Here is a 25,923-nt window from a genome sequence, read left to right on the forward strand (position 1 = left end):
AGGGGCTCCTGCAGCTAGGTGCAGTGGAAGTCGTTCCTCCAGAGTACAGGAATAATGGTTTCTATTCCAGTTACTTTTTAATCCCAAGGGTGGTCTGTGACCTGTCCTGGATCTGCGAGACTTGAACCACTTCAAGCTGAAGTTCAGCATGATCTCTCTGGCTTCCATCATCCCCTCCCTGGATCCGGGAGACTGGTATGCCACCCTCGATCTGAAAGATGCATACTTTCACATTGCCGTCTTCAAGAGACAAACACGCTTCTTCCGGTTTACGGTAGGTCCCAACCACTATCAGTTTGCGGTCCTCCTGTTTGGCCTAGCGACAGCATCGCGGGTATTTACCAAGTGCATGTCAGTGATGGCTGCTTACCTCGGACATCGAGGTGTCCAGATCTACCCATACCTTGACGACTGGCTAGTCAGAGGCAGCTCCAGGTCCCAGGTCCAAATGGATGTTGCGATGCTGTTAGCCACTTGCCGTTGCCTTGGCTGTTGGTAAATGACAAAAAATCCACATTAGTTCCGGTACAGAGGATAGAGTTCATCAGAGTAGTCCTCAACCTGTGCCAGGGCATTCCTGCTGCTGGAGTGGTTCAGGGCACTGACAGACCTCATCACGGATACTTACCTTGCTGCAATGGTGGACCGACCCCAGAAAAGTCCTGGAAGGAGTTCCCTTCATCAGCACTCCTCACTCACTCAAGTTGGTTTTGGACGTCTCGGACCTTGGCTGGGGGGGGTGCACCTCGGCACTCTCCAGACCCAGGGCAAGTGGTCTCCACAGGAAATGACGCTACATATAAACGTCAAAGAGCTCAGGGCAGTGCGCAGGGCATGCACGGTCTTCCTATCTCACCTGTCGGGCAGAGTGGTCAGAGTCTTGACGAACAACATAGCTTCAATGTTCTACATCAACAGACAAGAGGGAGGCAATCCTCGGACTTCTGCATCGACCACAGAATCCAGCTAGAAGTGTGTCACCTTCCGGGTACCGAGAACACGGTAGCAGATCGCCTAAGCAAGGACTTCTCCTCTCACAATAAGTGGGTGCTCCACCCGGAGATAGCCAGCACGATCTTCCAGAAGTGGGGAACTCCCCAAGTGTATTTGTTCGCCACCTGGCAGAACAGGAGGTTCCACAGGTTTTGCTCCAGATGGGGTCTGAGTAAGGGCTCCCTCTCCGACGCCTTCCTCCTGCCACGGGCGGGAAGCCTGATGTACACATTTCCTCTGATTCCGCTCATCATCAAGGTCCTTGCAAAAATCAAGAGAGACAAGGCTCAGGTTATCACGATCGCCCCGGAGTAGCCTTGCCAGCAATGGTTTGGGATGCTGTCGAGCCTGGCTGCGATCCCTCCGTGGCCCCTGCCGAACCGACTGGACCTGCTGTCACAGGATCACAATCAACTCTTGCACCCCAACCTCGCGTCCCTCTGCCTCACGGCATGGATGTTGAGTGGCTGAATCCTGAGGAACGGGCCTGTTTGGAAGGGGTCCAGAAGGTCCTCCTCAAGAGTAGAAAGCCCTCTACTAGACAAACTTACCTGGCAAAGTGGATGAAGTTCTCCTGCTGGGCGGCCGAATGGGGCGTCTCCCCTTTGCAGTCTTCGGTGCAGTTGATCATAGATTACCAGCTTAATTTAGGAACCAGGGCCTCGCACACTCCTCTATCAGGGTGCATCTGTCGGCCATTTCCGCCTTTCATCCTCCAATCCAGGGGCAGACGGTGTTCCCCCATGACATGATGGTCACGTTCCTCAGGCCTTGAGAGACTTTTGCCAAAAGTTCGGTCCCCGGTCCCTCAGTGGGATCTCAACTTGGTTTTGTCCAGGCTTACGGGCCTGCCCTTGGAGCCTTTGGCCTTGTGCTCCCTGTCTCACATGTCATGGAAGGTAGCTTTCCTGGCGGCAGTGACGTTGGCAAGGCTAGTCTCTGAGCTGCGAGCCCTAACCTCAGAACCGCCGTACACTGTCTTCTATAAGGACAAGGTCCAGCTCCAGCCCAACCCAGCCATCCTTCCCAAGGTGGTGTCTATTTTCCGCATGAGCCAGGACATCTTCCTTATGGTCTTCTGCCCCAAGCCGCATGAGACTGGTGAAGAGAGGTGCCTTCACGCTTTGGACATAAGAGGGGCCCTGGCTTTCTACCTAGATTGGACAAAGCCTTTCCATAAGTCGACACAGCTTTTCATCTCTACAGCTGACAGAATGAAGGGCCTCCCGGTGTCCATGCAGAGGATTTCTAACTCTTGCATTCGCACCTGCTATGAGTTGGCGGGAGTCCCTCCACCGCTGATCGTCAGAGCCCACTCGACCAGAGCGCAGGCATCTTCGGCGGCCTTCCTGCACATTTCCCGATGCAGGACATCTGTCAAGCCACGACGTGTTACTTGGTGCACATGTTAACACCATCACTCAGCAGGCCAGGGATGATGCTGGGTTTGGCAGAGCTGTGTTGCAGTCTACACGTCCATGAACTCCTACCTACCTCCAAGGGATACTGCTTGGGAGTCACCTAAGTTCATTAATGATCTGGAGGATGGCATGGACTGCACCCTCAGCAAGTTTGCAGGTGACACTAACCTGGGAGGAGTGGTAGATACACTGGAGGATAGGGATAGGATACAGAGAGACCTAGACAAATTAGAGGATTGGGCCAAAAGAAATCTGATGAGGTGCAACAAGGACAAGTGCAGAGTCCTGCACTTAGGATGGAAGAATCCCGTGCACCGCTACAGACTAGGGACCGAATGGCTAGGCAGCAGTTCTGCAGAAAACTAGGGGTTACAGTGGACGAGAAGCTGGATATGAGTCAACAGTGTGCCCTTGTTGCCAAGAAGGCTAACGGCATTTTGGACTGTATATGTAGGGGCATTGCCAGCAGATCGAGGGACGTGATCGTTCCCCTCTATTCGACATTGGTGAGGCCTCATCTGGAGTACTGTGTCCAGTTTTGGGCACCACACTACAAGAAGGATGTGGAAAAAATTGGAAAGCATCCAGCAGAGGGCAACAAAAATGATTAGAGGACTGGAACACATGACTGATGAGAAGAGGCTGAGGGAACTGTTTAGTCTGCGGAAGAGAAGAATCAGGGGGGATTTGATAGCTGCTTTCAGCTACCTGAAAGGGGGTTCCAAAGAGGATGGATCTAGACTGTTCTCAGTGGTAGCAGATGACAGAACAAGGAGTAATGGTCTCAAGTTACACAGGGGGAGGTTTAGGCTGGATATTAGGAAAAACTTTTTCACTAGTGGTGATAGCTTATCTAAAGTGATCACTCTCCTTACAATACGTATGATGATCAAGGTGGGCCATTACCAGCACAAATCCAGGTTTTCTTCCCCCCCTCACCCCCCAAAACCCACTCTCTTGTTGGTAATATCTTATCTAAAGTGATCACTCTCCTTACAATGTGGGGGGGGGGGAGAAAACCTGGATTTGTGCTGGAAATGGCCCACCTTGATTATCATACACATTGTAAGGAGAGCGATCACTTTAGATAAGCTATTACCAGCAGGAGAGTGGGGTGGGGGGAGAGAAAACCTTTTGTAGTGATAAACACCCATTTTTTCATAGTCTGTGTATATAAAAACATCTTCTGTATTTTCCACAGTATGCATCCGATGAAGTGAGCTGTAGCTCACGAAAGCTTATGCTCAAATAAATTGGTTAATCTCTAAGGTGCCACAAGTCCTCCTTTTCTTTATATTAATGAGTGACTGTCATCTCCTGCTCTTTGAAGACGTCTGCATAGATCATGGAGGGGGATGGGGCAGATGAAAGTAACCTGAAAAGGGGTGTAGGAACCAGAGAGACAAGGATGCGGGAGGACACATACTCAAGGCAGGATCTGTATATATTGCCCTGCCAAAGCCTCACGAGGAAGGGGCAAGGAAGGCAGAAGGAGGCAGCACCCTAGCAATGCAGTAGTTTGTTCGTTGATCATGATGACCTGGATTGTGCCCCGGTAGATTAGTTTGTGCAGAGGGTAAGACTGGCAGGGCTGTGGAGACCATTTCTTTTGTTGTAATCTCCAGCTCCGACAGTTTCTTGCTGCTGTTTGGGAACTTCTTACAGATTGTCCAACGAGATCAGAAACCAAAACAACACCTCTTCCGCCTCTAAGGTCCTGTCTAGATTAGGGTACAAGGTCTGGTGCTCAAGGCAAGTGAAGCCAGGGAACATACACTGTCTTTAATACACTTTAAAGTGGTTGAGTTATAGCCTAGCGGTGAGCCCTAACTGCCAGGCTGTGTGGTCAGTCTGTGTGTGTCTTGCTTACAGTTTCTCCTGTTGAAACTGTTCCACTTTGTATGAATAATTAACATTCATTGGGCCAGAGAGAAAGACTGACTCTATATCCCAATGGTCAGGGCACTGTCGTGGGAGACTCGGGTTCAGGCCGAGCACAAACGTGAGCCTGAGTTTCCTAGGTGAGTGCCTTCGTCATTGGACTAGTGGATATTTTGGGCTGGGGTCTTTTTGTGCAAAAAATGTTGAAAAGTCTCAGTTTTGTTCTGCATTGTACTGAAAACAAATACCAAAACCTGCTTTTCCCCCCCAGCCAAACCTAGCTAACCTGTTCTAACAGTTCACCCTTTATCCTGCTCTAGACAAAGCCTAAGCATAGGGAATGAAGGAAGGCTAGCAGAGCCTATCCTGCTTGAGCAAAAAAGGGGAATCGTTTCCTACAAGCCGTGCTGCTCTCAGGCCAGAGATCTCAAATATGAACTGCAAACGCCTAATGACCGTAGATGAGAACAGAGTTCACAAGGCTTCAAGTGGCACAACAGCAGTCTTCATGGATCTTGCAGGTTTTCCATCGTAGGTGAACATCCTGAAAAGGTTTTTGACGTGAAAAGTTTGTGCTGGGGTTTTCTCCTTCCTAGCCCAATTCAGCTCCACCTCTTCCCTGTCTCCACGCCAGCTGCCCTTGGGGGGCTCACAAAAAAGTTACTACAACTTCAAGCAACTGTTTAGTGGTTTGCCTGGCTGTCAGGCTGGTAGGGATGATGGCACATGTTCTCTGGCTTGGCACTTTGTGAGCCACAGAGCCCATCTGTTGGGTTGGGGGGTGTCACAGTCTGGGTGCTCTGGAACTGCTCTGATGTCAGGACTCTGGTGCAGCGGGACTCCCCCCTCTGGTCTCTCTTACACCATGGCAGGAAGCTTCTTTGGCTTTGGCGCTTCCTGGGTCTGTCCTTGGAGCATGCAGAACCCCTGTTCACCCCGTGAGCTCCCTGTAGTGAGTCCACCTGGATGGGATACCTGGGGAAGTCTTACACACACACACCCATGTACCCCATCTTCACAGTCAGCAGTGACTCTCAGCCAGCGTGGAAAAACTGGAGGGTTTATTAGTTGACAGGAACACAGCCTAGAACAGATCTTGTTAGAACAGGAATCAGGAACTTTCAGCAAAGTCTATCCTGGGGGGAATCCAGGGCCTGGTGCCCTGGATTCCCCCCTCCGAGTCCCAAAACAGGAGACTGACCAGTTTCCACCAGCCCATCCCCCGACCCCCAGAACCCCTACTCTGTCCTTTGTCCCTTTCCCCGGGCAAAAGGTCACCTGATCTCTTTGTTCCCAACACCTTGGGGAGGATGTGGGGGGCGGGCGGGCTGGCTGGCTGGCTGGCTATCAGTTGCTAGGTCACAGGGTGTTGATGTACTCTCACCTACCCTCTAGGGGTCTCTGCAATGATCACACACTCTTATCCCACCAGCCAGATATTTAAGCAATACATAGGGGAAACTGAGGCACGCACACAGTGTTCAGAGAAAACATTAGGAACATTCCCACTTCGTCACAGGGGGAAAAGGGATCAGTGCTGCAGAGGTGGCACTCTCTCTCCCTTCTGTGCAGCCTGGGCTCTCTGCACATGGTTCCAGGGGTCCAGTGCAATGGATGTGTGTTATATCCTGAAAACTAGCGACAAACAGGCTGTGGCAATATGGACATCATTTCGGGTGGGCGGGAGGTACTTCAGAAAAAGAAAATGAATCTTCTAATAAATGTGAAACTAAGTGTGGATATTTCTGTATTTCTGATTTGACTGCTTCCTCATTAGGGTTCTGTGTGCAATCACTGAATCTATAAATAACTTTCCTACGAGCTGCTTGATTGCTAAAATCCTGTATATTCCCAAACACATCAACGACATGGTTTTATATAGGGGGGAGGGGGAATCTGTTAAACCTCAGCATTAATGATAGCAATTTTTAATTAACCTGATTTAGAAGCCAAATGTAATACTGATGAAAATGAAAGGGTAGAACATACAGTAATTTATTCCAGTACAGTGGTCATGACTGTTGAATTAAATTTATTCAAATTAATGTTAAAAAAAAATCTTTGTAGCACTAGGCTTGGTGCTGGATGCCACGCTTTGGAAATCAAGTTAGAGTGCAAGCTTGGACATTGGGTATGTGAAAGCATGGCTGTGCAAGCAGTGTAGGATGAAGTGATTCTTTAACAGTGAGGGAAGATCGGGGGTGGGTAAAGACCAATCTTGGTCTTGTTTAAAAGAGGGGGAAAAAATCAGTTTGTGGTCTTTTACTAACTGCTCCTCTCCGGGACGTGCTGGTTACAGGAAGATGGTCCTTGTCAGTTCAACATAGGAAACTGCCTAGGATTCACTTTGTCCTCCACAGAACAGTTCCTTCCCTGGGATGAGGACCATTATAATAAGTACCTGGATAGATAATGGGCAACAGTTGTTCAATAGCACACTCCACCACTGTACAGCAGGAAGTGAACCTGTCGGGCTGTTGAACCTACATGAGGGGTTTAGCTAGAAAGAATGTAACTGAGTTGGAATTAAGTATTCAGTCTGTGAAATGGACCAAAAATTGTGCTGGTTTTAAAAAAGCCAAACAAACCAACCAATCCCCCACAGGCTGAACTCCAGCAAGAAGAGGGGAACATACAATAACATGGTAGTGTATTGAGAAAAGCGTGCTGCTGGGTATGTGCATTGTGTATGTATGCATATGTTTCTGAAAGCACATGACAGCATGATGTTCAGGTGTCCAGTAAATGATGCTTTTTAGGAGAGGTTAGGGTCCTGTTGACTTCAGTTGCACTGCTTATGTGAGCAAAGGTTGAAAAACAGGGCTTTTAGTTTTAAAAATGATTTTCCTCTGAATTCACTGGGACTTATGTGTCCATAGCTGTTTGAAGAAGGATCATTTGTAGCCTTTGTTAAAATGACTATTAAAACCCTTTGCCTTACCTGTTAGTTCCAAATGGTACAAATTGTTTTGCTTGTCATTTTCTAGGTGGCTGGCAGATAATTGGGTACAAGTGATGAGTGGTCCCAAGAGCTGTAGTACTTTCATGCAATGTTTCTAGCTTTTCCATAACAAGGGAATCTGGCTTATAGAAACTCTGCTGATGGTGAGGAAGGGCCCAATTGAATAAAGTGCTGAGCCTTTGCTGTGAGATGTAGAGCTCTCTCAATTCCCAGTGGGAGTAGGACTAAACAGGATTGGATCATAAAGAAGCAGTAGCATAACTTGCTAGTTTGATATTTGTTTTTAAATTCAGTGATTGTCTATTTAGCAAAATGAAGACTTAATAAAACGTGTGTACTCCAATCTTGAAATTTAATTGTGAGTTCATTCAGACTAATACATCACGTTAATATGGCACTGCAAGCAGCTTAGTAGGAGTAGTTGTGTTCTACAGAGCAGGTAGTTTTCTACAGAATACGTTGAATATTCCTGTGTTCTTTAACATGCCGGTTATTCGCCTTCAGTTTCCAGGGGAATAGTTGCAGATGACAAGGGAAAACTTATACTGTTCTGTGCTCTCTACGTTTCCTGCCCATCTGATAATATATGTTCAGCTTTATATCTCAATTGTGCCAATCATCCTTGTGTTCAGACAGATTTTTTTTTTCTCCTAGGGTGCTCTCTTTTCTCCTTACTCTTATTGACAGAAGTGTATTTTCTCTGTCCTTCTCATTGCAGGTTATCCAACTGGGTATCCCACAGCAGCCCCTGCCTACAATCCGAATATGTATCCAACCAGCAGCCCTGGCTATGCCCCAGGTAAAAATAACTTTTCATTCTGGAAACAGTTCATGACATGGTTAAGGATACAGGAGAGTCTCACTCATTTGCCGTTGGTTAACTAGCACACGGAACCCTGCTGTCTCCATGTTTTTCAGCAAATAGTACAGAGGCTATAGTAAACTCTCCCATTACTTCACAAAATATGTCACCACATGTTTCCCAATCCCTGTCATAGATATGTCTGTGGACCCCTCACCACAGCATCTGAGCTCCCACACAATCTTTAGTGTATTGATCCTCACAATCCCCCTGTGAGGCAGGGCAGTGCTATTATTATGGGGAACTAAGGAAGTGACTTGCCCAAGGTCACAGGAAGTCTACGGCAGAGCAAGGAATTGAACCCTGGTCTCCCAAGCCCTCAGCTAGTGCCCCAATCGCTGGACCATCCTTCTTCTCTAGAAAGTTATCAAAAGTATCATTATAAAGAATTAAAACAGAACTGCATTGTCATATAGGTGAACACAGAACCTGTTGTAATGGATTATCCTTCCTTTTCTGTGTGGGCACTTAATCAATAATTGGCAAAATTCAGTAATTCACAATAAATTGTTCCTGCACATCATCAGTGCAAATTAGCGAGGTTCCATTGGTGATTCATTTTGAATATTCTAAAGTAATTTTCTTGCCTAAGCAAACCACTTGCGTTTCATGCATTTTGAGCCCAAACCTGGAAGTCCTTACTCAAGCTATATTCTCCTTGGAGCCCGTAGAAAATTTCCTTTAGACCCCAATTCAGGAAAGTGTCCCTATTCAAGAAATCACTTAAGTATGTGCTTAAATTTAAGCATATGCTTAAAAGCTTTTCTGAATCAGGGCCTCAGGTAGAACAAATAAAAACCTTTACTCACGTTGACTAGTTCCTTACACTATGAGCAGGCTCTTAGACTTCAGGGGACCTACTTGTTGAGTAAGGTACTACTCAATATGACTGAGGATGGCAGAATCAGAGGCTAAATAAGGGCTTCAGGATATGGCCCTTGTTTATTTTTTGCTTCGTATACAATGTAATTTAAACAGTACATAGCATAAAAAGATGCAATATCTCCTTTTGTAACCACAGTGTTTTTGAAGTATATAACTTATTACCTGTTGCTTTTTAAGCCACAAGGTTGTTCTTACAGGGATATTGGCAGGGAGGGGTGAAGAAGCACAGGGACTAGAGGGATGGGGTAGTGGCCATGGGAGAAACAAGAAGCAAGAAGAAGTGGGGAGGAAGTGGGGGAGAAGCCAGCAAATAGGGACCTGGTGAGGACAGGGAGGAGTGGTGTTTGGTGGTGGTGGAAGCAGGGATCTGGGGTGGGGGGAAGTAGTAAGGGGGTGGGATGGTAATGACCTGGAGGCAATTGGGGGCATGGGGAATGGCGGTGGCAAAAGAAGCAGTGACACAAAGGGGAGAAGTGGATAGATGGGGATGAAAGCAAGGAACTGGAGTTGGGGGCATTGGAGATGGGGAGGGGAAAGGAGGGACCTGGAGTGTATGTGGGGAGGAAGGGACTGTTTGTTATAAACCCTGGGTTTTTCAGTTCCATTTTCCAGCAGAAAAGCATTGTGCTGGAAAATTTTCAACCAGCTTTCCTAGTGACAATTATAGGATATACCTAGTGTACTAGATACTTATGACAGACAGAGACCCAGGGAAGTTTGGTAAAGAGATTGTCTCTAGTAAATTTGAAGGTTGAGAGGTAACCCTTCAGAAGAGGACATCTGGGATGATATTCTTCAGGTTTATTACCAGTGTCAGATAAGGGTGTTAGATAGCCGGGATAAGGAGGTCAGTTTAAGAAAATGGTGCACATAGTCAGGATTTAAATGTATAGGACCCTGAGGTAGATTTTGAGGTCGTCCTCATCTATACTGAGTAGAGGAATTTCACTTATTCCAAAGGGAGGCTAATAAAATTAGCAGTTGCATTCTGCAGCCCCAAGCAAAAAGAGAAGGAGTATGTGGAGTCTCTGATACAGACATTCAAGGAGCAGTCAAGGAGAGAACGAGGAAAGCTCTGCACCTTGGAGCCCCAGGAGGATCGTGTGTGTGAAGCTGGAGGGAAGTGATCTACTGTGCAGTAGCCTAGATGGGAATTGATGACCCAGCTGCGTATCTGTGCGTGTCCCCCTTCTCAAGTGCTCTCATTCCAGTTGAACATCAGCACTTAAAAGCTTGCTGCCAAATGAGTAGGTGCCTACCAAATTCAGGGTCCATTTTGGTCAATTTCGTGGCCATAGGGTTTTTAAAATCGTAAATTTCGTGATTTCAGGTATTTAAATCTGAAATTTCACAATGTTGTAACTGTTGGGTCCTGACCCAAAAGAGGGTAGTGGGAGGGTTGCAAGGTTATTTTAGGGGGGTTGTGGTTTTACCACCCTTACGTCTGCACTGCTGCTGGCGACGGCGCTGCCTTCAGAGCTAGGCATCCAGAGAGTGGCAGCCGTTGGCCAGGAGCCCAGCTCGCCAGCAGCTGCGCAGAAGTGAGGATGGCCTGGTATGGTATTGCAACCCTTACTTCTGTGTGGCTGCCTTCAGAGCTGGTGCCCCAGCCAGCAGCTGCCACTCTCCAGCCGCCCGTTGCCACCCTTACTTTTGCGCTTCTGCTGGCAGTGGTGCCTTCAGAGCTGGGCGCCTGGCCAGCCGCCACCGCTTTCCAGCCACCCAGCTCAGAAGGCAGTGCAGAAGTAAGGGTGGCAATACCATGACCCCCCTAATCTAACCTTGCAACTCCCCTGCAACCATATTTTAGGTGAGGACCCCCAGTTTGAGAAACTCTGGTCTCCCCTGGGAAATCTGTAGAGTATAGGATTAAAGCACACAAAAGACCAGATTTCACGGTGGAGATGAGATTTCATGGCCCATGACGCATTTTTCACATCCATGAATTTGGTAGGGCCCTACAAATGAAAATATCACATGGAGATGCTGGTGCATTCAGCAGCAAAGGAGTTAAAGCGGAAGAGAAGCTTTAGCAGAGGCAGGTGCAAGATATGGACAAGTTCTGGCCACCTTCCAGGCACACCACCTCAGGGGAAATACGGGAGGAAAAAGGATGTTTACAGTCGAGAATGATGCCAAGATTTCAGACCTTCAGAGCAGCATTAAGGAGAGTGATGGCAGTGTCAGAGACATGGGACAAAGAGGACTTTTTACCCAGGAGGAAGACTTCAGGCTTTGATTCATTCAGTTGTAGGAAGTTATGGTTGGAGCCAATAATTGAAACCTTCTGTCCTGTTTGTGGGTTTTGGAGAGCTGCTGGCATACTTCAAACTGGTTAACCAACCTTTTGGAATTCAGCCTGTGCTGATTATCCACATGTGTGCTGTGCAATTAATAAAACCCAGTGGAAAGGGGATCAAGTTACTAACATATATAAGGAGAAAGAAACTAAGAACAGACCCAGGAGAGAGAGAAGCAGCATCGAATAATGGGTGAATGGACTAACTGATGGATTTTGGCAAAGGGGGACAGGCATTTAAAGGTTCATCTACACTGCACACTCCTTTGGGTATCATATAGAGAATATACACTATATGTCCCCCTAGCATGGATATAGTTAGCAAAGTGTGGATGGTGAGGCACTACTTAGGCGAGTAGTGACCCCTGTGGACAGTGATGAGCTGCCAAAATCTTAACAACCGGTTCCCTCCTCACCCCACAAGGGGGTTGTGGCCCATCCCCGCCCCCTGGGGACTCCTGCTCCATCCAACCCCCCGCGTTCCTTCATGGGCCTCCCTGGACCCTTGTCTCATCCACCCCTTTCCCCTGTCCCCTGATTGCCCCCAGAACTGGGCAGGAGGGTCTCGTGGGCCACCGTAGTGGGTGCCCACCCTGCCCCTAAGAGCCAGAGGGACCTGCCAGGGGGTGAAGTGGGGAGTCCCAGCAGTGCTTACCTGGGACAGCTCCCAGGAAGCATCTGGCAGGTCCCTCTGGCTCCTAGGGGCAGGGAAGGGTACTGGGGGGGGGAGCAGGGGCAGCGGCCGCTCCCCCCACTGATCACATCAAAAGTGGCGTCTTAGGCGCTGACTCCATGGGTGCTCTGGGGCTGGAGCACCCACGGGGAAAATTTGGTGGGTGCAGAGCACCCAACTGCAGCTCCGCACCCGGCCCCAGCTCACCTCCGCTCTGCCTCCGCCCCTGAACGCACCGCCCCACTCTGCTTCTCTGCCCCCACTTCCCGCGAATCAGCTGTTCGGCGGGAAGCTGGGGAGGGCTGAGAAGCAAACGGCGGCTTTGCACTCAGGCCCAGGGTGGCGGAAGTGAGCTGGGGCAGGGAGCGGTTCCCCTGCGCGCCCCCCGGGTTACCTGCTGCAGCGCGTGTGGCCCTCCTCGCGCCCCCCGCCCCAGCTCACCTCTGCCTCCCTGGGCCTGAGCGCGAAGCAGCCGCCTGCTTCTCAGCCCTCCCAGGCTTCCTGCGCGAACAGCTGATTCACAGGAAGCCGGGGGGGCGGAGAAGCAGAGTGGGGCGGCACATGCAGGGGAGGAGGCGGAGCGGAGGTGAGCTGGGGCCAGGCGTGGGGCGGGAAGCTGCCAGTGGGTGTTCTGCACCCAGCAAATTTTCCCCGTGGGTGCTCCAGCCCCGGAGCACCCACGGAGTCGGCACCTAGGGCGCCACTTTTGGCCAGTTGTTAAATTCAGAAGCCCTTTTAGAACCAGTTATCCCCTTGGACAACCGGTTCTAAAAGGGCTTCTAAATTTAACAACCAGTTCTAGCGAACCAGTGTGAACCGGCTCCAGCTCACCACTGCCCGTGGATATGTACCTGGGTACGCACCCTCCCTGCCCAAGCAGTGCTTCTCCCATCTGTACAGTGGTTTTTAGCGGTGTAATGTCCCACTGCACCTCTGCTGCTGGAGTCATACCCCGCCAGAGGGAAGCAGTCCAGCAGTGGGGAAAGAGTCTGGCAGCAGGGTTCTGGAAAGGCTCCAACAACCTTAAAAAAGCACATGTAACATCTCATAGTTCTGTGTACTATTCTCTGCGGAGCACACAGAGTCGAGGAGCGTTATTCGTATGCAAGATGTGGAGTGAATGAGCCAAAGGCTCTGTGCTGTGCCATGTACACGATGCATCTTCAAAGGTTGTTTAAAAACTTGTATGATATTATATTGCATTTGTTTTAAAAATAGCCCAGGAAGAGAAATTGGAAAGATTAGGACTGCAGTTCAAGGAGAGAGGCGAAAAAGGTATATAAAATGATGAAGGGTACAGACAAGATTAACCAGGGTCTCCTATTTTACCTTTTACAAATGCAGGAATGAGGAGAAAACCAATGAAACTGAAAAGAAACAAGTAGTAAAATGATAAAGGAAATTGTTTTGCACAATGCTTAGTTAACCTGGGGAACTCCATGCCACAAAGCATAATTGAGGATAGGAGTTCAGCAAGATTCCAAGAGAGATGAGGTATGTATACTGATAATGAGAACATCTACACTTTACGTTAGAAGGGACCAAAACATAAAGGATGGATGTACATCTTAATACGTCAGCACATAAGCCAGCCACTGACTGTTAGGGGTTAGGGACAGGTTATCTAATATTTGACAGTTACAAGAGCTCTGTCACCTTCTTCTGAAGCATCCAGAACAGACCTTTGTCAGAGACAAGATGTCAAATTAAATGGCCCACTGGTTTGATCTGGTGTGGGAATTTGTAAGATATATTCTCAGATCAGGAAAAGCAAGCACTCAAAGCACGAGCCTCTTAATCTTTCTGACACTGCTTATTAAGCTCTGTAATGCTGGTGGTAACCAAACACTCAAACATCCAGAGATAACAGTCCAGCACCCCTTTTGGTAAACTGGAGCCAAGAATGCTCAGCACATACTACAAAAAAACGAAACAATCGCCACTAGATTCTAAGGGGGAAATCCAGAAGTCCTGGCCGAAGTTCTTGTTGTTAAAGTAATTGCTGTAATTTAATTCTTGATTATCCTAGTCCCCCATCTCAGAGAAGCTACTACATTCCTCAACTTCTGACAGACCTCCGCTCACATCACACCAGGCCTATATTGATCCCTCAGTTACTGTGGCCAATTCTGAGGTTTCTGGTCCTCCATGCATGTTGCGAGCTTCTGGGTCCAACAGCAACGTGCGTCCCTGTAAAGGCATATAAATATTTGTCCCAAACATTCTTTACTCATGCGGGGGGGGAGTGCTTGGAGCCAGTAGATTTAACCATATTCTGCACGGATTTGCGTAGTACTCTAACAACAAACTCTCCTAAACTGTTCTCTTCAGGTTCTCCTACTGTGATAGCAGAGTGCCTTATCTTTATGACATGAATAACAGAATGGCAACAGTGCCTGGCACCATCCCTTCCTACATACTCCACAGCAGCTGTGGAGGAGAGAGAAGGATTTTGTAGGCACTAAGGGTTAAATTTTCAAAAGTGTTGAAATAACTAAGTCACATTTTCAAAAGTGATTTTGGCACATAGGAGCCTGGCTCTTTGGAGCCAAAGCCTCATTTCAAAATGGGACTCAGGCGCTTTTGGAAATTTTAACCAAGAACAAAAAGTCTGACACCTCCTTTATGTATCTCCTACCAGACAGTGCAGGTGAAGTCAGACTCGTTTCTTCTCTTTAATGACTTCTAACCGATTCTTATAATTCATTCGTAGAAGGGGATTTAACAATCAGCTGCTGTCAAACTAGTGCTCCCAAATTGCTTATCAAACTGACAGTAGTTCAGAAATAAATCAGCTCCACATCTGACTCTCAAATTACATCCACTGCAAAACATTATTTTGCCTCACTTATGAAAAAGTTTCTAGGTGCATTTAATAAGAAGAAAGAAAGAAATCCCCAGTTAAAGACTGATTCACCAGGATATCTACATGTGGCTGAGCACAGTTTTCTCTTAAGCTTCTTAGGCTACGTCTACAGTGCACATCACTGTCTGCAGTGTGTATGGTACATGTCGCTACACACTGCCATCGGTGATGATTAGCCACTGGGCCAACGGGGCCGTGCCCAGGTACCCTGGCCAACTGGGGGGCCCTGAAAAATGGGTGCCCCTGTGCCCTGATCCCGCTTTGCCTGCCCACCCGGCGCTTCTGCCAGGGAGTGGGGTCAGGCCGCAGGAGCTTGCCCCACTCTGCCAGGTGCTCCTTATCAGTATACATACCTCATCTCTCTTGGAATCTTGCTGAATTATAATCAGTCATGCTTTGTGGCAGGGAGTTCCCCAGATTAATTAAGCATTGTGCAAAAAAAATTCTTTTATCATTTTATTATTTGTTGCGTTCCAATTTCATTAACCATCTCCTTGTTCTTGCATTATGTGAAAGGTAAACTAGGAGAGCCTGGCTAATCTTCTCCATGCCATTCATCATTTTGTGTACCTTTCTCTCCTCTTCCTCTGAACTAATTCTTCCAATTTCTCTTATGATATTTTTCAAATAAATACAATAATATCATACAAGGTTTTTAAACTGCCTTTGAAGGCTTACCTTGTATGGGGCACAGCACTGAACCTTGGGCTCACTCATTCTGTGTCTTGTGTACAAATAACTCTCCTGGACTCAGACAGGTATACAGAGCTTAGTACAGAGTAGTATGAGATGTTGTGTGTGCATTTCTAAGGTTGTAGGGAAAAAATGTGTGATATGTTATTTGAGAAATAGTGCGTGGTCCTGTGAATAAAACTGCATCCTACAACATCCTCATATGGGGCAGAGTTAAGTTGTATAGGTATCCTTACTTTAACTCCTAGGCATATTTGACATCTCCTGAATTTCTAGGGCTTTTCTATGCAGCTAGCTTTCTCAAAGTCCCTCTCTATTTTTGTGAGTGATCCTCTTTAAGGTCCAATCCTGCATCGTCAAGATCCGCTAGAATGGGAGTAGGTGGCTAAATTAACTGGTCCAAAAGCTCATTGGGAATATTTTTTTTTAGCCAAAGCCCTCCTTTGGGATTTAGTCACTCCCACTGAAGTTAGGAGGCCTTCAGCACCTTGCAGAGTGGGCCCTTTGTTAGCAGTCACTTCATTATAGCCAACATACAATTAAAACAGAAACATGAAGATTTTTAAGAAAAAACTAGTACAAAAGGAGCTTTCTATAGTATTCCATCCATGGATATACAGTATGTGACAGAGTGAGGAATGTTCTCCACTGTGTTAAATGGAATTGAATTTAAGTAATACTGTGGTTCAGTGGTTGAGTTAAAACCAGTGGTCTGTATCGATACAAGGAGCTTTTACTCAAATTGAATCAGTTTCTGTCATAGAGCAGGCTGGAAATAATCAAACTGCTGAAAGGAACATGCTGTCAAGGTTCATGCAACCCACTATAAATGTGTGTATAGCAGAGGAGACTCAACTTTATTTAAAGAGTTGTAATTTTGAAAATATAAACCAATTTTAAAATGTACATGTGGGTTGTTTTAGATGTTAAGACTTCAGCTACCTTGCTGTGGAAGGCAGTACTGTACATTTTCAGACTCCAGAACTACTGTTCTCAATTCTGTCCAGTTTACAGGCAAACTGGTTTTACTGGGAAACATATTTGTGTAGCATACTATATGCTGTGTACATATTGGCACAAATCCTTAGTGATCATTTAAAACAAATAATTTTTATTCAACAGAGTTTCAACTCCTGCATTCAGCTAATGGTAGGAGAACTGTTTATCCTCGTCTATGTTAAGCTTATGAATGTGTAACATGATAAATGTGTAGAACTGATATGGAGGGGGTAAACTCAGCCTGAGGGAGAGAGTGTCTTTCACCAGTGATCCCTTACGGCATGCTGGGATACGTATTCATGATTAAAAGCTGCTTTTTATGAAATGCAAAAAAAGGTTGCTACTAGAAAGACTGGATGGCTCAGAGGACAGAGCACCTTTCATATTTGGTCAGTAGGGACCAAATTACTTTCTGCTGCCTGTTCAGTAGCCTCTCAGGGCATGTCTACACAGCAGCTGGGGCTCTGGGAGCGTGCTTTCCAGTGGGGACAGACACACGTGCTAGCTCTCCTCAAGCTGGTGTGCTAAACACAGCAATGCGGCCATGGTGGCACGGACAGTGGCTTAGTCTTGTGGTCCGAACACAAATGCACCCGCCCCCTTGGGTGGTTAGGCCAAGACGCTAATAGTGCTGCTGCGGCCACGCTGCTCTTTTTACCGTTGAGCGAGCGCATTTGTCTGCCCACGCTGGGAAGCATTTGTCTGCTCCTGGCTGCTGTGTAGACATAGACTGAGAAATGAGTAAGTGGCTCTGTGATGGGGTGGACTAGGCCCAGAGGCCCTCTGCTAGAGGCCTCAGGGTCCTGTCCCATCCCATCCTAGAGAGGAGCACCGCCGACCGGGCCGTTAAAAGTGCAATCAACGGTGCTGTGGGGCTAAGGCAGCCTAGTACCTACCTGTCCTGTCTTTGCACTGCACCCTGGAAGCGGCCAGCAGGTGGGAGCTCCGCACTCTGCCCCCACCTCGAGCTATGACAGTGCCTGCGGGCAAGAGCAGTGCGCGGAGCTTCCTGCCCCCCGTGCCTAGGAGCTGGACCTGCGGGCCACTTCCAGGGCACAGCGTGAAGCCAGGGCAAGCAGGAAGCCTGCCTTTGCACCGCTGACCGGGAGCAGCCCGAGGTAAGCCCACGCCCCAACCTCCTGTCCCAGCTCTGAGACCCCCAAAACCTGGAGCCCCGTCCTACACCCCGAACCCCTTATCCCCGGCCCCACTCCCAGTCAGAGCCCCCAACCTCCTGCCCCCCAACGTCCTGCCCCAGCTCTGAGCCCCCCCAAACCCAGAGCCCTGTCCTACACCCCAAACCCCTCATCCCCGGCCCCAGCCAGAGCCCTTACCTTCCTGCCCCAGCCCAGAGTCCACTCCCACACCCTGAACCCCTCATCCACGGCTCCACCCCAGAGCCCACACCCCTAACCGGAGCCTTCACCCCCTCCCATATTCCAACCCCGTGCCTCAACCTACCATGCCCTCCCACACTCCAAATCCCTCGGCCCCACCCCCCAGCCTGGAACCCCCTCCTGCACCCCAAACCCCTCATCCTCGGCCCCACCCCAAAGCCCGCACCCCCAGTTAGAGCCCACACACCCCAGCCCTCTGCCCCAGCCCAGTGAAAGCGAGTAAGGGTGGGGAAGAGCGAGCCACCGAGGGAGAGGGAATGTAGTGAGCAGGGGGCAAGGCCTCGGGGAAGGGGTGGGGTGGGGAAGGGGGTGTGGCCTCGGGGAAGGGACAGGGCTAGGGTGTTTGGTTGTGTGCGATTAGAAAGGTGGCAACCCTAGTAGGGACAGGGGGAGCTAAGAAGAGCTCCTGATTGGCTGCTGGGCCTGAGCATAGAAGAGAGCTAAGGGCAAGCCACTGGTGAAAGCCACCCCCCGCCCAACTTCTTTGGCCCACAGTGGCAGCTCAGCCGAGGCCAAACACTAAATGGACCAGGGAGACTGACCTCCTCCCTTTGCCGTAGAGGGAGCTGGTGCATGTTAGCAGCGGAGCAAAACTGCAGTGTTGCAGCTCATGCTGCAAACAAAGAGCGTGGGCCTCCAGGCCTGTTGATCGGGCGACCAACTCTGTACTCTCTCCAAGCTCCGCGGCGTGAAACTGGCAGAAACTTGCTGCTTAGAGACAATCCGCTTCTGTCCTTGGTAGTCCCCCAGCACAGTGAGACAGGCTGAGTCCATGGAACGCAGCTGCTCAGATTTCACTCGGAGGAGTCACCAGCCTCCATTATTTCTTGTCAAATCCATTTGACATTTAATTACAATCCCTGATCTATTCCAGACTATTTATACAATAACAAAACAGTGCTCCTAATGACTCCACAGAGGAAGGTGACAGGAGTAGATACCATCATCTTCCATAGGGGTTCTTTAGAAAGGTTGCTAGTACAAGATATTAGCTGGTTCCTAAAAGAACTGTAATGCTGAAGATGGAACTGGCAGAGGAAAGTGAGTTTTTTTTCAACCTTCTTGGCACTGACAGACTCGAAATGCTCAAACAGCCTAAAGCGACACCAGACACCAATTTTCAAAGCCAGGCTAGAGGAGTTAGCATCACAGACCTCCTGACTTCCAGCACCAGAGGGGCTTAATGAAACATGGAGGGAATTTTGGGAGAGCCCCCGAATCCGAAATCCTCTCAATCCTGCCACTTTCGTCCAGGCTTGACTCTCATTAGAAAAACAAAAGCAAAGCTTAGCTGGCATCAATAGGTCTCTCTCCCTCTCTATGTGTCATTTATAGACTGAATAGTTGCAAGTTTTCAAGTGAAATGTAGTTTAAAAGAAGAGAGTGCTACGGTGTCTCTATTGATTTATTTTGCACCAAACCTTTCCAAGAGATAGTTAGCCACCAGCCATTGCATTCTCTGCAGACCTGATTTACATCCAATGAAGCAACAAAACCTGGCATCAGGCGGGTGAATGTATATCTCATTCTGCTGGGATTCAGAAACCTTCCCTCACCAGTGCAAAAATACATTTCTAGCTTACGCCAACTCCTTGTTGTGTGTGACTTTGTTTTAGAGCTTTCAATATCTTAGAATGAAAGAGACAAGGCAGGTTGAAAGATCAATACAGAACTCCAGCATGTCAAATATTGATAAAGCTTATGCGAGTCTGGCTGCCAGGCAATTTCGCTATAACCTTTCCTTTCCCATACACAAAATGCGTGTGCTTAGAATCCCGTGCTATAAAGAAATGAAGCATGCTAATTATTAAGAGATGAGTGATATTTTTAAAGGATATCATTCTCTTTCCAGAGTTAGAGGATCTCTGCGTTAAACCTAATGCATATTCCCCTTTAGGCCTTCTGTCTTTCTGTGATTTTTTTTTTTCAAACATCCATTTTATTTTCCTGTAAGTAGGACACACATTTATCCACACTGAACATGGTTTCTGCCTTAACTCTACCTATTAATAATGCAGTAGAGAATAACGCAGGCCATCCATTACTTGGATGCTCTCATTTGGCAGAAAATCAACCCAGGAAATTAGGTTTATCTGTTTTTCATTTCATGATATGGAGTTTGTACGTTATCTTCCCTCTCCCCACCCATTTCCCATTTCTGGTTGCTTCATCAAGATAATTTCTGTTCTGTAAAGATGTAAAGATAAAGTATCCTGCATATGCCCCCTCCCTCCCCACTCATAGATCACATGTGCTTGAGAAGGAGGATAGGCTAGGGGTTAGGATTCTAGCTAATGCTTTCACAAATCCATGTTCAATTCCCAGCTCTGCCAAGGACTTCCTGTATGACATTGGGCAAGTCACTTAGCCTCTCTGTGCCTCAATTCCCCATCTGTGCAATGGGGATAACAGCTCTGCCCCACTTCACAAGAGTGTTTGAAGATAAATACATTAAAGATTGTGAGGTGCTCAGATACTACATTGATGGTGACTACATAAGTACCTACAGTAAGACTATCCCAAACCTGGCTCCACATTCCAGGCATTCTTTGCAAGATGCCAGGTCATGAATAAATGGAGACCGAGGAAAGGATATATTCCATCACATATTTAAATGCTTAGTTCCACTTTCTTTAATCTAAGGATCGGTTGTGTGCTCTTATTAATGATATTGGCTCCATACATGCACATGTACACTTCTAGTTGAGAGTTTTGCCTCTTTGGCTTTCCATGTGTTATCATCATGTAGTCATGTTGTCTGGAGCACATGTTCCCTTAAATATAGTTGATGATCAAGGAGTCAGGACATGAGTACCCATCATTGCAGTGCTGTAGCTATTAGGTTCAGCTCAAATTACTTGTCCAGTCTCAACAATTGGAATTCAGAGGGCCCCTGTTAGAGATGGATAAAAGTGAAAGCTTTTCCTTGTCAGTTAATAGTCTTGGAATGAGGCTAAAACAAATCCAGCAGATACTGGTGATAACCAGGTGAAGAACTATGTTAAATCATCTGAACTGTATTTGTCTCAGACAATACCTCGTGTGGTGGAAGAGTGCCTGACCTGACATCTGGAGGGTAGTTTACAACCGCTAGCCTTCCATGGTATCTCTGCTTACAGAACCTGGATGTTAGCTCTGACATCTGCGTACGAGAGAACTGTATTTGTACCATCCATGCTGTGTAGCTGTTTCAAAGGACCATAAGCTATTTCTGTTCTTAGATGCATCCTGAAATTCACATTTTGTGTAGCTCTAAGCCAGGGGTAGGCAAACTTTTTGGCCCGAGGTCCACATTGGGATGAAAAAGTGTATGGAGGGCCAGATAGGGAAGGCTGTGCCTCCCCAAACAGCCTGGCCTCTGCCCCCTCCCATTTCTCGCCACCCTCAGAACCCCCAACCCATCCAACCCCGCCCCCTGCTCCTTGTCCCCTGACCGCCCCTCCCAGGACCCCCACACCTAACTGCCCCCTATCTAACCTCCCCATCCCCTGACTTCTCCCCCTCAGAACCTCTGCCCTATCCAACTGCCCCCTGTTCCCTGTATCCCGACCGCCCCCTCCTGGGACCCCCGCCCCTAACCACCCCCCCAGGACTCCACCCCCTGTCCAACCGCCCCCTGCTCCCTGACTGCCCCCCAGGACCCTCTGCTCCTTATCCGACCCCCTGGCCCCCTTACCATGCCGCTCAGAGCAGCATGTCTGGGAGCCACACTTGAGACAGACATGCTGCCGTTTTGCCCTCCATCAGTGCACAGGCCCACCGCCCAGAGCGCTGCCCGTGCAGCAGCGTGGCTGAGGGGGCGGGGGGACAGCAGGGGAGGGCCGGAGGCTAGCCTCCCAGGCCAGGAGCTCAGGGGCTGGGCTGGACAATCCCGCGGACCGTAGTTTGCCCACCTCTGCTCTAAGCCATGTATTCTGTGAGGGTTAGTGATTTAAGAACAAACTGCACAAGGCCAAGATGCAAACTTCCAAACTGCTCAATCCAAATAATTTGAACCATTAATCCATTGAAACTGGCCAGGGGCTGGGGGGGGGGTCACCCACAAGGATTTGATTCTACCCCTAAGATAATTGGTCTTTCCAGAAATGCAGATAACATGTCAGGGTCTTGGAGATGAGAGCAGTCTTCAGGTCTGGAGAATAAAAGTGTAAGTGCAAACAGTCAACAAAAGGGATTTTGTAACCTTTAACATCGGGCATTAGGCAGTCTCTAATATGACATTCACACTGCTGTGTGCCATGCAGGAATAAGCAATAGATATGGAAATCCTCAGTCCCTCACAAGCACTCAGGAATGGTTAAAGGCTCACGACACAGCGATCAGATCTTCAAGTATGGGAGGGATCAGAATCCAAATTTCTTTCTTCACTACAAGCCCACATAGGAAACTCCCAGTGTTCTATATGAGAAGACAGAAAGGGAACTTTGGCAATGGAGACAATAGCCGACTGTAGGAGACGCAGTTCTTGTGTCCACTGACTTGTTCCACTGATGATGGACAAGGTCGTAGCTGATCACACTGGATTTCCAGTCTCACCAGCTCTGATTACTTGGATCCAGAGCATGTTTTTCTCACACACCTTGGCCCCTGAAATGAGGCGGATCAAATAGTTTGGTCCATAACTGGTGTGTCAAGTCATCCTAGCACCTAACAAGGAATTCACAAAAATTGTTTGTTTTTGTGGATTTTTTTAAATAAGAATTAAATGGAGGACATTTGTAACAATTCAAACTTCCTAAATATTGGAAGCCCTCTATTGTGCTGTCTGACTTAGAGAGTTCCAGTTTCTATAACTCATTTGCAGCAAGTTCTAGTACTGACCCACCCTCTACTAGAATATGAGGTGTGAGCAAGTTGGTATTTTCAAAGGCCCTAAAGCAGTTAAGCTGGGAATTGGGCACTCCCTCAGGCCCCTTTGAAAATGCCAGCCAAAATGCCCAATTTAACTGGCTACCCATGAATTGTATGGTACCCAAATTTACACTGGGCCCAGAAGGGTGAGTATTGGACAGTAGGTATCAGTGTTTAATACTAATATGCAGTGATGAGCTGCCAAAATCTTAACAACGGGTTCCTTCCTCACCCCACGAGGGGGTCGTTGCCCACCCCCGCCCCCCGGGACTCCTGCCCCATCCAACCCCCCGCGTTCCTTGCTGCCCCCCCCAACCCAATCCACGCCCCTCCCTTGTCCCCTGACTGCCCCCAGAACCGGGCAGGAGGGTCTTGTGGGCCACCGTGGTGGGTGCCCAGCCCACCCCTGAGAGCCAGAGGCACCTGCTGGGGGGCGAGGTGGGGAGTCCCAGCAGTGCTTACCTGGGGCAGCTCCCAGGAAGCATCCAGCAGGTCCCTCTGGCTCGTAGGGGCGGGAGAGCGTAGCTGGGGGGGAGCAGGGGGAGCAGCCGCTCCCCCCACTGATCACATCAAAAGTGGAGCCTTAGGCGCCGACTCACTGGGTGCTCCGGGGCTGGAGCACCCACGGGGAAAATTTGGTGGGTGCAGAGCACCCACCAGCAGCTCCCCACGCCCGGCCCCAGCTCACCTTACCTCCACTCCTCCTCCTCCCCTGAACCTACTGCCCCGCTCCGCTTCTCCGCCCCCTCCCCTGGCTTCCCGCGAATCAGCTGTTCGGCGGGAAGCCAGGGAGGGCTGAGAAGCAGGCGGCAGCTTCCCGCTCAGGCCAAGGGTGGCGGAGATGAGCTGGGGTGGGGAGCAGTTCCCCTGCACCCCCACCCCCGGGTTACCTGCTGCGGCGTGGGCGGCCCTCCTCACCCCACCCCCCCCAGCTCACCTCCGCCCCCCTGGGCCTGAGTGGGAAGCCGCGGCCTGAGTGGGAAGCCGCAGCCTGCTTCTCAGCCTGCCCCAGCTTCCCGTGCAAACAGCTGATTCACAGGAAGCCTGGGGTGGGGGGCGGAGAAGCAGAGCGGGGCGGCGCATTCAGGAGAGGAGGCGGAGCAGAGGTGAGCCAGGGGTGGGGAGGGGAGCTGCAGATGGGTGCTCTGCACCCACTAAATTTTCCCCTTGGGTGCTCCAGGGCTGGAGCACCCATGTAGTCGGCGCCTAAGGCGCCACTTTTGGCCGGTTAAATTTAGAAGCCCTTTTAGAACCGGTTGTCCCTCGCGGAACAACCGGTTCTAAAAGGGCTTCTAAATTTAACAACCGGTTCTAGCAAACCAATGCTCACCACTGCTAATATGCAACAAAAAAATTTGAGGGCTCCATACTGTCAAAGAAAAAGGAGACCTGTTAAACCTTTGAATAACAAGCTCAGGGTACAGCATGTACCTACTGCAGAGCTCAGCTTGCAGGAAGCTTTCGTATTGATGAGCTGACCTCGCTGTTCTTGATGTGCTGCCAGAAAGCCCCTGGTTTAGTGACTGCCTTTTTGTCACAGTTGACAATGCACTTGATTGCAGTATAAAAGACTCTTTAAGATCAAAGCCAGTGGTAGTCCTTATCAGCTTGCTTTGCATGTTTTCTAATGTCCTTTTCATGCAGGGCTTTGGAGCTGTGCTCCGGCTCCACTCCAGCTCCAGGCAAAAACCTGCAGCTCCACTGCTCCGGAGCTGCTCTGCGCTCCAGCTCCGGGCTCCGCTCCAAAGCCCTGTTTTCATCTGAGAACAAAGACTTTGGGTCCTAAGTAGATACAAACACATGAAAAAAATGAACATGGAAATTCTTTCCAAAGTGTTCTGAATTTTTGTCTTTCAATTTTCAGTTCAATTCAATAACACTTGTATTGGCATGATAAGCTGTCCATATTTTGCCAGTATTTTCTCTGCCTTTCATACAAATCCCAGTAAGGCCATGCTCCATGGAGAAGATCTGAATAGCTCTCAGGAGCTCTGTCTGGAGTGGTAATGCCACTCTTGAAAGTCAAAGTCAATCCAACTATTTGTTTCTTATAATCAGAGACATAACTGTTAGTTCTCTGGTGTCTAAGAACCATGTCTAAGTGGATTTGTGGTTTTTTCTCAGTGTTTTTGGAGTCTGTTACTTGAAGGTCATAAAAGCTCGTTTTGTTAGAGGTGTATCAGTGATGGCAGGCAACCTTAGGGGGTTTCCACTCAAGAGCTTCAAGACAGCCATATTAACCAAACATCATCACCCCTCCCGAATCATGCAGTGCCTCAAGCTTTGATCTGTTTTGGGGGTTTTGCAACTCTTCTGACTTTGACTTTGTACGGACGATGATGATCTAAACTGGGAGGAGTGGTAGATATGCTGGAGGGCAGGGATAGGATACAGAGGGACCTAGACAAATTGGAGGATTGGGCCAAAAGAAATCTGATGAGGTTCAATAAGGATAAGTGCAGGGTCCTGCACTTAGGACGGAAGAACCCACTGCACAGCTACAGACTAGGGACCGAATGGCTAGGCAGCAGTTCTGCGGAAAAGGACCTAGAGGTGACAGTGGACGAGAAGCTGGATATGAGCCAGCAGTGTGCCCTTGTTGCCAAGAAGGCCAATGGCATTTTGGGATGTATAAGTAGGGGCATAGTGAGCAGATCGAGGGATGTGATCGTCCCCCTCTATTCGACATTGGTGAGGCCTCATCTGGAGTACTGTGTCCAGTTTTGGGCCCCACACTACAAGAAGGATGTGGATAAATTGGAGAGAGTCCAGCGAAGGGCAACAAAAATTATTAGGGGTCTGGAACACATGACTTATGAGGAGAGGCTGCGGGAACTGGGATTGTTTAGTCTGCAGAAGAGAAGAATGAGGGGGGATTTGATAGCTGCTTTCAACTACCTGAGAGGTAGTTCCAGAGAGGATGGTTCTACACTGTTCTCAGTGGTGGAGGAGGACAGGACAAGGAGTAATGGTCTCAAGTTGCAATGGGGGAGGTTTAGGTTGGATATTAGGAAAAACTTTTTCACTAGGAGGGTGGTGAAACACTGGAATGCGTTGCCTAGGGAGGTGGTGGAATCTCCTTCCTTAGAAGTTTTTAAGGTCAGGCTTGACAAAGCCCTGGCTGGGATGATTTAATTGGGG

The 25,923-nt window shown here is 48.6% G+C and overlaps 1 protein-coding gene across 5 annotated transcripts in view; it reads left to right on the forward strand.

Moving 5' to 3' along the window:
• FAM168A (family with sequence similarity 168 member A) overlaps window positions 1-25,923 on the forward strand; it is a 362,690-nt gene that overhangs the window by 297,831 nt on the left and 38,936 nt on the right. For all 5 annotated transcript variants that reach the window (XM_077840133.1, XM_077840205.1, XM_077840283.1 and 2 more), the window contains exons 4-5: window positions 7,976-8,056; window positions 16,658-16,684. In XM_077840133.1, coding sequence (XP_077696259.1) covers window positions 7,976-8,056; window positions 16,658-16,684 — 108 coding nt within the window. The remainder of the gene's footprint in view (window positions 1-7,975; window positions 8,057-16,657; window positions 16,685-25,923) is intronic.

This window comes from Eretmochelys imbricata, chromosome 1, assembly GCF_965152235.1.
Source record: "Eretmochelys imbricata isolate rEreImb1 chromosome 1, rEreImb1.hap1, whole genome shotgun sequence".
Lineage (NCBI taxonomy): Eukaryota > Metazoa > Chordata > Testudines > Cheloniidae > Eretmochelys > Eretmochelys imbricata.